A 15417-nucleotide genomic window follows, 5' to 3' on the forward strand; every position below is an offset into this window, starting at 1 on the left:
TATGCAGAGCTTCCTCTCTTTAATGACTGCATAATGAATACAGTGTAGTTTATTTAACCTTTTGATGGTAATTAAGGTATTTGTAACCTTTTGCTAATAAAGACTGCTGCTATGAATATTCTTGCACATAGGTCACTTCATACCCAAAAGACTATTTGTAGGATAAGTGTCTATAAATAGAGTTGCTGAATGTAATTAAAATAGTTGCTAGAACTTATGCTTCCTACACAGATTTCCATTTTGCTGATCATCACACCCCTAGAACTTATAATAATATTTGGCACATTCTAGGGGCGCCTGGGTGGCTCAGTCAGTTGAGCTTCCGACTTCGGCTCAGGTCATGATCTCACGGTCCCTGAGTTCAAGCCCCCCGTGGGGCTCTGTGCTGACTGCTCAGAGCCTGGAGCCTGTTTCAGATTCTGTGTCTCCCTCTCTCTCTGACCCTCCCCCGTTCATGCTCTGTCTCTCTCTGTCTCAAAAATAAATAAACGTTAAAAAAAAATTAAAAAAAAAACTATTTGGCACATTCTAGACATCCAATAAGTACTTGTTGAATGAATTTATAAAGTAGGAAATGAGGCTTGTTCTTCATTTTTTCAGCAGTTATGGACTCAATCTGAATGTTACTTTTTGGATCTGATGCTTGCATTATTCCTACTTTGAGCATTGCTTTTCCCAGCAAGTGTGACCTCTCCCTCTCTTCCTTGGTTTCCTTCCCTCTACATCCCTCCCCGATCTGACTTAAGCAAAAGAAAGCTGGCGAAATCACATTAATATTTAGGGAAGACTTTTTAAGATAAGAAGTTTTAGGGCTAGAGACAGTCATCACTTAATGGTAAAAGGCTCAACCAAGCAGAAATAGATGCTAAACTTACATGCATTTAATAAAGTAGCCTCAAACATACATGGGAGTATCAATGGAATTGCAGGGAGAAATAATGAAATCTACCATTATAGCAGATTCAACACTCTCAATTACTGATAGCCCATTATATTGATACCCCACTGTGTCAGGAACTCTTCTCCAAATCGTTACTGAATGTAATAAATTGTAAGGGTATGGGGGCCAATATTTTCTAATGGTGCTCAAAATGCCAAAGTATGAACGACCTAAGAAAGCACAAAGAAAACAGCTGCAATAACACCCCTAGCAAATCTGAATTTAGTGGAAAGCTTGTGATAGGAACATGAGTGTTTGTTTTTCAAAAGTAATTTACAAAACTTTTCAACTGTTAGCACTTCCTGAAGAAGAGAAGGGAGTAGGCGAGTGAGTCGCATCCGGTACGAAGGCAAACAGGAGGGAAATGTGAACATTTATTTCATTAACATTTACTCAAAAAACGTTTATTGAATACTTACTACGTGCAAGAACTCTACTAATTACCAGCTACTTCAGCTCTTCAGAGTTCAAAGAACGTCAAAATCAAATGATTTCTTAAAAGTAATTCAGATATTTAAACATTACTTAAAACTTTTAGACAAATCGAGATGTTTATGGGACGAAGAAACGGGCGCCAAAGAATTTGGGCTCAGGCAGCGAGGACAGCTATGAGCAGTCGGCGGGGTCCTAGAGCAGCCACGCAAAGGCTCCATCCTACAGGCGCAAGTGTGGTCAGCTATGCTAGTGCTCAGAAGGGACCTAAGGGGCGCTTCTGCGCAGGCGCGTGCCGCCTAACTCTCCCCAGGAACCGACCCAAGTTCTCTTTTCGGTCTCAGACATGGTGAGTGAGGTTGCGTTTTGGGTTGGTGCTCGGGTGCAGTCCAGGTGGAATGATACCGAGCGGCTCAGTTACCTTAGGGTATTTTCGCAAGTATTAGAGAATGGTTAGCTTGAGATACGGGCCTTGCAAGGTTTCTTTAGGGCTAGGAGAGGGCGAAGTATTACTCAGCGTTTTCTGCAGATCTCGCGGGCTCAATTACGGCTTCTAATTTTATCTAGGCTTCTTCCTAAGAGGCAGGCCTCAAGGTCCGACGGCCCGATTTCTTAATCGCTCAAAAAGCCGCGCCAGTTGGTGGCTCCTGTTTCCTTTCTTAATATTGTATGGCTCAAAATCTGTAGAGTCATTACTGGTATGGTCTCTTTGAAGATGTAAATTTTAGGCGGGATCTGGTGGAAATTCACTAAATTCTTTTTTGGTAATCTACGTCATGACCTACTTAACAGTGAGGTAGTGCTGTCTCGATCACAGTGAGCTAGGTCAGAAGTGCAGGAACTGGAGCAACGTCCTCATATCCTGAGAGCTTGCTGCAAATGAAGAAACCAAGACTAAAAAGCTGGAAAAGATGAGGCTAAAGGAAATATTTCCTTGATAAATTGAATAATCTTTGGAGTGTGTAGAGGTGGCTCTGAAACCTGAATTTCTAGGACTAGTAAAATTTCATTAAAGAACTTAACTGCAAATTATACTCTAGGTATATATATATTTATGCTTCAACTTGCTGCTACATGTAAACCTTCAGTTGCCCTGAATTGATAAGCTTGGATTTTCTGTGGTGTTTATTTTACTTAAAACTCTTAAGTGAACGGTAAGCAACAGCAGATATGGGTAATAATTTTTTGGGTCAATGATGAGCTGGCATGTATTCTGAATCCGAAGTTGATTATTACTACTTTAGCTCTAGAATTACTCTGAGACCTGAAAAATTACCCGAATCTTACCACGGCTTTAGTGCTTACAGTTTTTGTGTGGCAAGATGAAATCAAAGTGAAAAATTCAAATGTATGTTGAATATACAAACTGGGGTCAAGTATTAAAATAAGAACAGTTATGAAATCACTACTTTTTTGTTTTGAAAGGGCACACCGCAGAAGGATGTTACTATCAAATCAGATGCACCTGACACCCTATTGTTAGAGAAGCATGCAGATTATATTGCATCCTATGGCTCAAAGAAAGACGATTATGTATGTATATGATTTTATGTTGAAAATTTATTTTGAAGTGAATCTATAATGTATAAGCAGTCAGTAGGTCAGTAATGGCCCATGTTTCTTAAAAATGGTAACTCCTGCACGCCAAAGCACTGAAGATCCCTCTCTGAGGTGCATTCAGTGTGCCTTTGGACATCAGGTTGAGAGTACATTGGCAGACAAAATAGATTACCACCTGCCTAGATTTGTAAGAGGTTTGAGGTACAAAAGAGATTTGTACTTTGTGGGTATTACTTTCAAGGTCAGTGATGTGTTGGCATGTATTACCTGAGTATATGGCTGATGTGTAATAATACTTTAGCTCTAGAATTACGCTGAGACCTTGAAAAAGTCCTTACCCTAAGTTTCAAAACCTTCAATAGTTTTCCTCTCTGGGACAATCTCAGAAACATTGAGTAACATACAACTCAAAGTAAATATTTTTCCTAGTAGTATCCAGACAACAATTAATTGACCATCTTGGCTAGTTTTGATGAATTTGTGACTTAAGTTCTCATAACCTCATTATGGAGTTGTTAAGGACCATGTTTATCTTTTCCCTGGATGACTCAAGGATTAAGTCTTAACTTATCCCTGCCTTTTTTATCTAGTGCTTACCAACCTTGTTATTTAAACCCTGAATTTGGGTTCACAGCAAACTAAGACCACTCACCTGATTCAAAATTTTAGTATGTAATAACATCAGTGGACTCTCTGTCTACCAGTTTTTATTTTTCTTTGATGAGCTGTTGGCTCTTTTATCTTTTGCATGCTTTGGCCATTTTGGTTTTCAAGTAGTTGTATCAGTAACTAATAGGTAGTAGATGGGCTTTGTACATATTCCATATATCAATAGGATAGATGTCTAATAAATACGATGTTAAGTACTCTGAAAGAAATATTTTCCCCAAACTTGAAAATGGTTGGTATATTTTTCACTTCTACTTCTGGTTGGCTCTTAGGAGAGATTGAAGTCCTGTTTGTATTGTCAGTCACAGGTGAATTTATCATATGCCTCTGAGATACTGTCCCCCCACCAAATTTGAGAGCCACAAATTTAAAATCATTACTGATGATGTTAGGATCAACTGAATTAAACAGTATGTGTGGTTAGTTAGCTTTGTATGTTCCATCACTTTTACCCTGCATCAGTTCAAACTGGCACATTAAAGTCATTGTGTGTTTTAGGAATACTGTATGTCTGAGTATTTGAGAATGAGTGGTATCTATTGGGGTCTGACTGTAATGGATCTCATGGGACAACTACATCGGATGAATAGAGAAGAAATTCTGACTTTTATTAAGTCATGTCAACACGAGTGTGGTGGAATAAGTGCTAGTATCGGACATGATCCTCATCTTTTGTACACTCTAAGTGCTGTCCAGGTAAATATTTATTAAAATTTAACAGTCTTGGCAGTGTATTTTCTTACTTGAGAACGCAGAAATTGGGTATTAGGAGTATGACAAAATTGGTGTCTATGTCAAACAAGTTTCTCTTTTCAAATGAAGCCTGTATTCTACAAGGTCAATGATGTGATGGCATGTATTAGCTGAATCCAAAGTTGATGTAAGTAGTAAAATTCCACTGAGACCTTGAATGGTAAAATGTTTATCTTTGTTATATGTAAATAATTTGAAAATCTCCAGGTGGAGTTAAATGTTGATTTTCATATTAGTGAAAATGCACAATTAGGGGTTTAAATAGTATATTTAAAGGTCTTAGAATGCTAAGGTATAGTTTGTGTGTAGGGGATGAATGCTTTATGTTACCAATTTGGGTTTGTTGATAAAGCCTGTGGCATAATAGAAGATAGCCTGCAGATTTGCGGTATGCATAGACAAAAGGACATGTTTGCTTAACAATTTAAAATGTCATTGAGGAAAACATCAGAACAAACTTAGCAGTGTTGAAGAGGTATTTACTTAACATGTTTTGTTTTTGTTACAGATTCTTACTCTGTATGATAGTATTAATGTTATTGATGTAAATAAAGTTGTGGAATATGTTCAGAGTCTACAGAAAGAAGATGGTTCTTTTGCTGGAGATATTTGGGGTAATGTCATTCTAAGCCATGCTACCCAAAATAACCAATTTTAAATTCTGTTTTGGTGTTGATTGTAGTGATAAACTTTGTTGAAAAATTTTAAGTACAATGAATTGGAGACTTTGCTAATAATTATAAGGAGACTTTTAAGTTTTTGATCTTTTCAGGTCCCACTAAGCAGCTGGTCTAACTGAAGTTAAATGGTCTGCTGGAAGTTCCAGCATGCACTGTGTAGTTATATCAGCATACAGGAGAACTGGAACAGAGGGGGCCAGTCTAAAAGATGAGGTAGGTGAAATTTTTTTCCCCAGTATTTGGTGACTTTGTAAAGTTTTTTTCAAACTATTTACTGGCAAGGGAAAAATAGTCAAAAAACTTTACAAACTTACTGGATATTTGAGTGGAGGGAGGGAATAGTACATAGTACTATATTTGATAAATGTAGATAATCTCTGCTTTAGGGCTGAATACAGTGCAGGCCGGAGAGACCAGCTGCTTCATGGGATGTGAAAATGCACTTTTATATAATAGGGTAAGTTCATTGTCATTATTAGAAATTGAATAGTCCTTTTGGTTCTGTGTTAGTTATCTTCCCTTTCTGGGCATTCTAAGCAACTTAAGATAAATTGCTGTATTCTTGACAAAACTATTTTTTAGTTACTGGTTTCCTCAGAAGTGATTTTGCTTCAGATTTAGCGTTCCTCCTAGTGTCCAAAAAGTAAATATTAAGCTTGCACTCTTGGAAATTTAACCGTGGTAGCTTTGCAGTTTGTTAGTTAACCTGCATTATATATTAGGGTCAGGTTCCTCTGGTAGCACTTATGTTTTGATTTGATTCCATTTTCTTTTAGGAGAAATTGATACAAGATTCTCTTTTTGTGCGGTGGCAACTTTGGCCCTGTTGGTAAGTTTTGAATATTGTATTGGAATAATTAAGTGCCCATGATTATTCTGGAATCTAATAGGCTTATTTTTTTTTCTGTTTGTAGGGGAAGTTAGATGCTATTAATGTGGAAAAAGCAATTGAATTTGTTTTATCGTGTATGAACTTTGATGGTGGATTTGGTTGCAGGCCAGGTTCTGAATCCCATGCTGGACAGGTAATTTATTAATGTGGATTAAAATTGTCAACTTTGAAGGGATAACTAGTGTGGTAAACTGCTAAAATATTAATAGCAGTTTGTGTCTGTTAAATGCGAATGAAGTTAAATATACTATAATGTGGGATTTTACGTAAGAATTGCTTAAATGCAGATAAAGGAAGGCATTTTTACAGTAGTATGTTCTAGCATCCTGTTCCCCACCTCCCCTGAACACCTATTTGCTTGTGCCAGAGAGGCAAATTGTGTTTGTAAAGAGTATTTGTACTGTTGTATATTGTATCTGTAAATAGTTGTCAAATAAAACTTGCTTTTTAGGGGCACCTAGCTAGCTCTCTGTCCATAGAGCATGTGACTTGTGATCATGGAGTTGTGAGTTTGAGCCCCATGTTGGGTATAGAGATTACTTAAAAATAAAATCTTGGGGGAAAAAATTGGCTTTTAGCCATGAAGAAATTTTGACAATAGTATTTCATTGCAGAATTGGATCCTAGAATTAGTATGTTTGGATTTGTTCAGATAGTTAGGTGATATTTACATGTTTGCAATTCTAACTTTTTAATAGAAACCAAGTTTTTAGACATAAATTGGCTTTTTACTTGAGTAGTTTTTATCACTATTACTATTGAAAAATTATTATATACATGTACTTTATGTCTGTAATTTTAGATCTATTGTTGCACAGGATTTCTGGCTATTACTAGCCAGTTGCATCAAGTAAATTCTGATTTACTCGGTTGGTGGCTTTGTGAACGACAGTTACCATCAGGTGGACTCAATGGAAGGCCAGAGAAGGTATAGTTTCATCAGATATACTGTGTTCTAGTAGCTTTATTATTATAGCTTTTTGTAAATTGTTAATGAGCTTGTCTTTCCATCCCCATTGAAAATTTTCAGTTGTACGTCCTAAAAAAATGCCCTTGGCAAAAAATTAGAGTTGAGATACTTATTAAGATATCCATTTAAAAGACTCTTGAAGAAAAGATGTGTATGCTAATTTCTGATGCTGTCTTCAGTCTTCCCTATCCTGAAGTAGAATCTGAGGGAAAACAAAAAAAAAAATGGCAAATAACTCTTAGCTTTAAAGTATATTTGTATTTAGACTTACTATATGAATTCTTAAAGGGTCTTTTTCCCTATCCTGAAGGCCTTGTATTTTCCAGGGATAGAAATGTAGCTATTTCTTTAAACTTTTAGTTCTAGACCTATACCAAGGAAAATCAGTCATGCATTAAAAGTTTTGTTTGTATCTGGGACCCAAAGAGGGCTATTGTGTTTAAATTCTTTTAATGTTTATTTTGGGGGGGGGGGTGGGGAGGCTACAAGAGAGGGGGAGACACAGAATCCGAAGCAGGCTCCATCCAGGCTCTGAGCTGTCAGCACAGAGCCTGATACTGGGCTCAAAATCACGAACTCTGAGATTGTGACTTAAGCTGAAGTTGGACACTTAACTGAGCCACCTAGGTGCCCCCCCCAAGGAGGGCTATTAAGTGAACACCTGTATCTTGTGTAGAAATCTCCATGTCTACTTACTGGGTGAAAGGACAGGTAACTTAGAAAATCAATGATTTTTAAAAATTCTACAAAGTTTTCATTTAAAACCTTTATTAAATTTTTTAAAAGAAAAACCCAATTTTTGACATTTTGATTTAGAGGGAAGGGAATCCAGCTTTTCTTCATAGTTTGCATTTCTCTTTAGTTATCACACATTCTCTAAATTGGGTCTGGAAGCGCCAGATAGTAAATGTTTTTAGCATTGTAGGACATACAGTCTTACTGCAACTACGTAATTATCCTGAAGAGCAAATTGTAAGACTTGTGTATTATAAAAACCATTTATGCATATAAAATCTTTTGGGGTGCTTGCATGGCTCATTTGGTTAAGCATCCAACTTCGGCTCTGGTCATGATCTCATAGTTCATGGGGTCAAACCCCATGTAGGGATCTACTAATAGTGCAGAGCCTGCTTGGGATTCTCTCTCTTCCTCTCTCTTTCCCTTTCCCTCTCCTTTTCTGACTTGTGCTTTCTCTCTCAAAAATAAATAATAAAGCTTAAAAAAACAAAAAACATTGTAGTCTAGATAATGACTCAAAGACTGTAGCTAGCTGGATTTTTGACCAAAAATAATAAGGCATGGTGGTGCTTTTGTCTAGATCACTGTATTTTTGTTAAACTTTGCTTGTTCAACATTTATGAGTAAGGTAAGGGGTAGGGAAGTACCCATAGGTGGTTTCTAGCTAGTTAAGGTCCAGTGAAAAACCTGGATAATCTTGGACAATTAGAAAATGGGTCAGGGTGGGGATTGCCAGGAATCTACACTTAGTGTAGGAGAGCTTTTAATACACCTATGAATCACCCACTGATTTTGTTGAAATGATTCTTCAATTGAAGGTGAGATGTTCTGCGTTTTTTAAACCCAAGTGACCCATATTTTGAGGAGCTAGGCTTTAGACTGTCTTTAAGCAGGTATATCATAACATTAGCATAAGGGGCATTCTTTGCATATAAAATAGAGGTACAGGTATAGTTTTCACTGAGTAACAAAGCTCTGAAACTTTTAGCATGGGTATCTGGATTGAAATGTTTGTTTTCCAGTGATTATCTTTAATTCTAAAGATTATCTTTAATTCTAATCCTCCCCCACCCCATGTTTGGACTAGAGAATAAAATTGTGGCAATTCTCTTGTGGCTTTTTTTTTCTCCTAGTTACCAGATGTATGCTATTCATGGTGGGTGTTGGCTTCCCTAAAGATAATTGGAAGGCTTCATTGGATTGATAGAGAGAAACTGCGAAGTTTCATTTTAGCATGTCAAGATGAAGAAACAGGAGGATTTGCAGATCGACCAGGAGATATGGCAAGTATATTTCTGACATCTTGTTAGTTACATTTTCAATGTTGCTTTGAGTTACTTTTGTGTTTCCAGGCATTTCCAGACATGGAAGTGGGATAGTATGCAAAGTAGGATAGATACCCTTCTGATAATTTTAATTTGAGAACAGATGATATAAAACAAGTGTACAGGGGCGCCTGGGTGGTGCAGTCGGTTGAGCGTCCGACTTCGGCCAGGTCACGATCTCGCGGTCCGTGAGTTCGAGCCCCGCGTCGGGCTCTGGGCTGATTGCTCAGAGCCTGGAGCCTGTTTCCGATTCTGTGTCTCCCTCTCTCTCTGCCCCTCCCCCGTTCATGCTCTCTCTCTGTCCCAAAAATAAATAAACGTTGAAAACAAAAAAATTAAAGGAAAAACGAAGTTGTATTTAAAAAAAAAAATAAAAATAAAATAAAATAAAACAAGTGTACAGAAATTTATCATCACTTGTCAAGAAAAGTAGTGTATGGTGAAGGTCCTGTGTTAAAAACAGAATTTGAAGCCATCATTTTTATTTTATACATACATATTTTAATTTTTTTTTTTTTTTTTGATGTTTGTTTTTGAGAGGGAGAGGGAGACACAACAATCCCAACCAGGCTCCAGGCTCTGAGCTGTGAGCACGGAGCCCCAACATGGGGCTCAAACTCCCCAGCTGTGAGATTTGACCTGAGCTGAAGTTGGACATTTAACTGAGCCACCCAGGCACCCCCATCACTTTTGTTTTAGAAGAATTAAGCATTTATTAAAGTAAAATACAATGGGATCCAATATAACTTGTTCAGAAGTAGAGTTTCAGAAGTTTTCATTTGTAATACTTTATAAATTCTTATTTTTTAAATAGGTGGATCCTTTTCATACTTTATTTGGAATTGCTGGATTGTCACTTTTGGGAGAAGAACAGATCAAACCTGTTAGTCCTGTTTTCTGCATGCCTGAAGAAGTACTCCGGAGAGTGAATGTTCAGCCTGAACTAGTGAGCTAGACAGTGAGACATTGCTTAGTATAGTTTTGCTATCTTAACAAAAGTGCTTATCAAACTTCATGTGCTTAAAGTGCTTATCAGATTTAAAAGCTGTGTTACTATTTTGTATATGAATATTAATTATGTACTTATACATAATGTAAAATAAAGATCTTTATTGTATCAGCTTTAGATTACCTTCTGCAATGCTATTATTCTGAGTACAATTATTTGTTTCTGCTTCAGTGTATTTATTTGTATGTTTCCTTAACAGCAAGCTCAGTTTAAAGAACTATTTAAAGAAGTATTGTGTTCTACTTGATGTTTTCCATGTGCTTCTTTCATGTTATATAATAATGGCTAATGTAAATTGGTCTATGTCAATGAGAATGTGAATGTTAATAAAAATTGATAAACCCATCCATATATGAATTAAAAGATGCACAAAAATAAATGGCTTTTGAAATTTGGGACTGTTTCATAAGTTTATGGCTACTCTGAATTGGTCACAAAGTAATTTAGGTAAATGGTGCATTTCACCATCTTAGAGTAGGATTGCAATTTGAATATACTTTACTCTTATTTTTTATGATTTTATGTCACAGTGCCAGCTATTCCCAAGGAATTGTTGGCCTTCAAGGAAATGGAAGTTGATAGTTGCCACAATGTTTTTTGAACCTGTATTTTCAGAAACATAAGCACAGATGAGTATTCTCTGTGAGTTTTACATTCTTGGTGAAAATGAAGTATGGAAGTTGAAATTTTCCCAAGCATGTTGGCAATATTCTATATTAACAGTCCTTTTAAGAATAAGGATTAGTGGGCTTCCTGGCTGGCTCAGTCGGTAGAGCATGGCACTCTTGTGGTGAGTTCAAGCCCCACATTGGAGGTAGAGTGAAAGTGATGGTTCACTTAGACCTCATTCACCAATGTCCATTTTTAACATTTTGAAGAAAAGGTGCTTAACATGAGATTGTTGAAATGAAACTATTTTGACAGTTAACTAATTTGAAGAGTTTAGGATGAATTGCCACTGTTTTGATTGTTCTGAAAGTTTGAAATTGGATAGAACATAATATTTAAATGGTGCCATTGGAACTGTGGGTGAACTAGGCTGTAAACACCTGATTTATTGAGGTAACAGCTGCCTGAAATCAGTTTTTACATAATGTTGCATTAGTTTCAGGTGTACGACAGTGATGTCACAAGTGTGTACTTAAATGCTATGTTTAGTAATATTTAAATGTTTTTCACGTTTATTTTTGAGAGAGCACCAGCAGGGGAGGGGCAGAGAAGACGGAGACACGGAATCTGAAGCAGGCTCCAGGCTCTGAGCTGTCAGCACTGAGCCACCCAGGTGCCCCTGTTTAGTAATGTTTTTAAGTATCTTCTAATAGTATCCAGAGTATTTTCTCAATCCTAGCTTCTCTATGAAGTTGGTACTGCTATTTCCATAGTCAAGAAAAGTAAAAGGCCCTGAAAGTCATTTGTTGCAAAGCTAGAGCTTGGATTTGTATAGTCTGTTCTTAACTAATTCATACCTACAGTATGAAAAATAGAGAACTGTGGGAGAGAGCTCATCTTTTTTGACCTGGTTCTTAGGGCACTGTGTATATAGTTCTGTGCTTAATGGGTGAAGGGTAATCTTGTGATCAGCCTTGTGGATACTGAAGCTGTAGGAGGTTCGTGGCACTTTTGTGTGTTTTGCTATAGAAGCAATGTTAGGCTGAAAACTGAATTTGTCTCCACCAGCAGGTGTTGAGTGTCCAGTGAGGGAGAGTTTGAAAATTTAAAAAGAATTTCAAAAGCGTATTTGAGGGTATGTGGGAAATGTTAAAAAGCACCAAACCCCTTTAGTAAAATAGAGTGCTGTGGTAACTAACAATGGGGCTACCAAATTGGATGGACATCGATGGGCTCTGAAGAATTTTGTTCAGCCGAGTTGTGCCTCATTAAGCTCAGAGCCACAAAGCCAAATCCTGGGAGAGGTGGAGGCACTGGACACCGGTGGGGGTAGGATCCCAGATGCGGATGGGGGAAGTTGGGGTCGGTGCGCCTGCGCGCTGGGGCTCTGTGCGTCTGCGCACGTGGGCTCCAGCCCTGTTGTTCGACGCTTCCGTACTTCGGGGCGGTGACGCCGCTCAGAAATCCCAACCTATTGTCTGGAAAGATTCGTGAGGATGCTGAGGCCTGAGGTCTCGTCAACCTCGTCTTCTGCCCCTGCGGCTTCCCCCGCATTGGGAAAGGCTAGAATTCAGGGTCGTCGCTATAATTTCGGACTCCAGGAGACTCCTCAGAGCCGCCCTTCAGCGCAGGCCTCCGCGTCCACACCTCCGGGCACGTCTGGAGCCGCCGGCGACCAGAGCAGCAGCAGCAGCAGCAGTGTCCATGGCCACCCGCCCCGCACCCGACCAGCTCAAGGCAAGGAGTGGTTGGGTGGAGTCACCTGTCAGCCGGAGGTCTGCAGTATCCGGAGGTTCGGGGGGGGGGCGATTACCACAGAGAAGGTTCCATTGGGATTTGGTTGGAGGATGAGAATGGGGTGCTCTAGGAATTTGCTGGGTCTGAGTGACTGGACTCGGCAAATTGGTTTTATTACAAGGCCGCAATGGTAAATGGCTCAGTTCTGAGGAAGACTGAAATAACTTACGGTGTAATGCCCCGCCCCAAGTATATGACAAATGGGAGAATTTGTGCAAGAGTTTGGTGATAGCAATGCTAAACCGATTGGCTCCTAAACTAGGATAGGACAAAAATAGATTTTTTTTAATTTAACGTTTATTTATTTTTGAGAGAGAGAAAGAGAGAGAGAGCACAAACGGGAGAGACAGAGAGAGAGGGAGACATAGAATCCGAAGGTGAGCCGTCCGCACAGAGCCAGAGCCCGACGCAGAGCCCTACCCAGAGCTGGAGCCTAAGAATCACGAGACCATGACCTGAGCTGAAGTCGGAGGCTTACTTAACCAACTGAGCCACCCAGGCGCCCTGAAAATAGATTAAATTTAGCGTTTCATCTAATTCAGTTGAATAATATGTTTAAGTAGTTTAAAAATGTATGTACTTCAATGCGAGTTCGACTTATTTATATTCGGACAACTCTAGGAAAGTTCCCAAACAGGGAAATGAATCCAAATGAATTTAAAACTTTTGGGGGGTGCCTGGGTGGGTCAGTTGGTTGAGTGTCCAACTCTTGCTTTCAGCTCAGATTGTGGTCTCCGGGTTCATGAGATCGAGCCCCACGTCGGGCTCAGTGCTGATAGTGCCAAGCCTGCTTGGATTCTCTCTCTCTCTCTCTCTCTCTCCCTCTCTCCCTCTCTCCCTCTCTCCCTCTCTCCCTCTCACCCCCCCAAAATAAATAAATAAGCAAACAGACATTTAAAAAGTTGTTAAAACTCTTGTACTATTTGCATGGCAAGAGAGAGTTTCAATGAAGTCAAATCAGTCCAAGAAAAGAAGTCTCATAATTGCTATACAAAGTAAACATAAACATCTGGTGTATTTGAAGAGTAGAAGGTAGTTTTTGATTTTATCAAGAGTAGTCTCAGCTTGTAGAAGCACATTAGCAAGAACTTTCCTTATATTTTAGTACCAGATTATTTATCATTAATGCCATTAAGTTTGTCATAATTGGCTATTTTTTTAAAGTTGTTATCTGATGAAGTTTTATAGAAAGTGAACATGATACAAATTACAGCGATTAAAACATGATTGTATGTAATTCTGAATCTTTAAGAATTGATATTTCATTTTTCAAATTTAGGTTCATATTTTGGAAACAAAAGATCTAATGCAGAAAACATATTTGCATCAAATTTTACTTTTGGTACAAGCTCATCTTCTGCACGAGATAGTAATTATCCTCAAATACTAAAAACTCCATTGTCTGCTGGAAATCCCCAGAGATCAGGTTATAAAAGTTGGACACCACAAATGGGATATTCAGGTAAAATGAGTGGAATGTTGACCTAGATGACCTTTTGAAACTTTTAAGATTTATAAGTTAGGGTAGTTAAATTCATTTGAAGTTATTTGTAATTGATATGGATGACTGAAAAAAATACATCAGTTTACATCTATCCATAATTTGAGGTTAAGTTAATGCTACATAGTTTCTGATATTATTTGTTAATATGTCCAGGTCTGCATTATTTTAACTATTCTGACAAAAAGTAAATGAAGGAGAAAACTCTCTCTTATACATGATGTTTATTTAAATTTAGAAATTGATCCTGCTAGTACATCCTGTGGGTTTTTTTATACTTAAATTTTAGTTTTTATATAAATCTACTAGATTTTCTTGAGGGGAAAATGGATGAACTAATTTCTTCATGTGTAAGCATTCTCTAAGGTACATTCAGTGAAATTGCTTGGATATAGTGTTTGTGAATGTATACATTTACAAGATAATGACGAATTGTTTTTCTAAGTACTTCTACCAGGGTACACTATTACTGGCAATGTATAAGAGTTCTTGTTAATTTACATCCTCTCCAACATTTTGTATTGTCAGACTTAATATTTACCAGTCCAGCAGTTGTAAGATACAACCTAATTGTAGTTTGAGTTGGCATCTTCCTGGTTATCAATGAGGCTGATTACCTTTTTTTTTTTTTAAGTTTATTTATTTATTTTGAGAGAGAAGAGAGAACATGCGTGCTGAAGGGGCAGAGAGAGAGAGAGAAAGAGAGAATCCCAAGCGGGCTAGTGCCCTATGTGGGCTTGAACTCACAAACCTCTAGATGGTGATCTGAGCTGAAGTCAAGAGTTGAACACTTAACTGAATGAGACACCCAGGCACCCGAGGCTGGTTACATTTTGTTGCTTTTTGACCATCTAGCTTTCATTTTTTGTGAAATGACTGTTTGTGTGTTTTTCCCATTTTTCTTTACTTTTATTTTCTAGATTTGTAGAAATTCCTTATATATTCTAAATATATATTCAGAATACATATTCTTTTTGATGAATACATTTATTGGGTATATCTTCCCTAGGTTTGTGACTTCTCTTCTTTCCTCCTTTTTTTATGATGTTCTTTGATGAACAGAAGTTCTTAATTTTATACATTAGTAAACATTTTGTCTCCACTTGTAAATGTCTTTTACAGTTGTAAATATGTATAGTTTATATGTCTATTAGGTCATCTTTTTTTTTTTTTTTTAAGCTCTATGCCCAGCGTGGGGCTTGAACTCATGACCCTGAGGTTAAGAGTTGCATGCTCTACTGACTGAGACAGCTAGGTGCCCCTATTAGGTTATTTCTTCAATTGTGTTAAGTCTGTATTACTAAAGACTTTTGTAGAGGTATATTAAAATCTCCCATTATGATTGTGGACATGTCTATTTTCTCTAGTAGTTCTGTTAATATTTTGTTTTGCCTATTTTGAAGCTATTTCATTATTTTTTAAAATTTCTTTTGAGAGAGAGTGCATGCACACATGCATACAAGCAGAGGAAGAGCAGAGAGAGAGAGTGAGAGAGAGAGAGAGGGAGAATCCTAAGTAGTAGGGCAAAACCAGACATGGGGC

The 15417-nt window shown here is 37.8% G+C and overlaps 2 protein-coding genes, 1 long non-coding RNA gene and 3 other non-coding genes across 8 annotated transcripts in view; 5 read left to right on the forward strand and 1 right to left on the reverse strand.

Annotated features, from left to right (window-relative positions):
• The first annotated feature begins 1579 nt into the window (after window positions 1-1579).
• Window positions 1580-10363, forward strand: RABGGTB (Rab geranylgeranyltransferase subunit beta). 3 transcript variants are annotated; one of them, XM_045477887.1, is made up of 9 exons: window positions 1580-1721; window positions 2798-2905; window positions 4100-4297; window positions 4863-4968; window positions 5811-5863; window positions 5949-6059; window positions 6729-6854; window positions 8768-8917; window positions 9774-10363. In XM_045477887.1, exons 1-9 carry the CDS (start codon window positions 1719-1721, stop codon window positions 9912-9914), a joined length of 996 nt encoding a protein of 331 aa, XP_045333843.1. In that variant the 5' UTR covers window positions 1580-1718; the 3' UTR covers window positions 9915-10363. The 3 variants fall into 3 exon arrangements, with proteins under 3 accessions (XP_045333843.1, XP_045333845.1, XP_045333844.1); XM_045477888.1 differs by lacking the exon at window positions 1580-1721 and adding an exon at window positions 2562-2720; XM_045477889.1 differs by lacking the exon at window positions 4100-4297.
• Window positions 2561-2639, forward strand: LOC123600239. The gene has a single exon (XR_006713598.1). It is a non-coding gene; the product is annotated as a small nucleolar RNA SNORD45 (small nucleolar RNA).
• Window positions 3173-3256, forward strand: LOC123600240. The gene has a single exon (XR_006713599.1). It is a non-coding gene; the product is annotated as a small nucleolar RNA SNORD45 (small nucleolar RNA).
• LOC123600241 lies at window positions 4438-4509 on the forward strand. The gene has a single exon (XR_006713600.1). It is a non-coding gene; the product is annotated as a small nucleolar RNA SNORD45 (small nucleolar RNA).
• The window catches only part of LOC123598086, a 45573-nt gene continuing 37146 nt past the window's right edge, over window positions 6991-15417 (reverse strand). Inside the window, exon 5 of the long non-coding RNA XR_006712384.1 lies at window positions 6991-7098. This is a non-coding gene — a long non-coding RNA (uncharacterized LOC123598086). The remainder of the gene's footprint in view (window positions 7099-15417) is intronic.
• The window catches only part of MSH4 (mutS homolog 4), an 85701-nt gene continuing 81472 nt past the window's right edge, over window positions 11189-15417 (forward strand). Inside the window, exons 1-2 of the mRNA XM_045477890.1 lie at window positions 11189-12314; window positions 13654-13836. Coding sequence (XP_045333846.1) covers window positions 12074-12314; window positions 13654-13836 — 424 coding nt within the window. The 5' untranslated portion in view covers window positions 11189-12073. The remainder of the gene's footprint in view (window positions 12315-13653; window positions 13837-15417) is intronic.

Source organism: Leopardus geoffroyi, chromosome C1, assembly GCF_018350155.1.
Source record: "Leopardus geoffroyi isolate Oge1 chromosome C1, O.geoffroyi_Oge1_pat1.0, whole genome shotgun sequence".
Taxonomy (NCBI): Eukaryota; Metazoa; Chordata; class Mammalia; order Carnivora; family Felidae; genus Leopardus; species Leopardus geoffroyi.

Coding starts and splice junctions, on each gene's coding strand:
- RABGGTB (XM_045477887.1), top strand. Junction 2,906..4,099: donor GCTCAAAGAAAGACGATTAT/GTATGTATATGA, acceptor TGTGTGTTTTAG/GAATACTGTATGTCTGAGTA. Junction 4,969..5,810: donor TTTTGCTGGAGATATTTGGG/GTAATGTCATTC, acceptor ATTTTCTTTTAG/GAGAAATTGATACAAGATTC.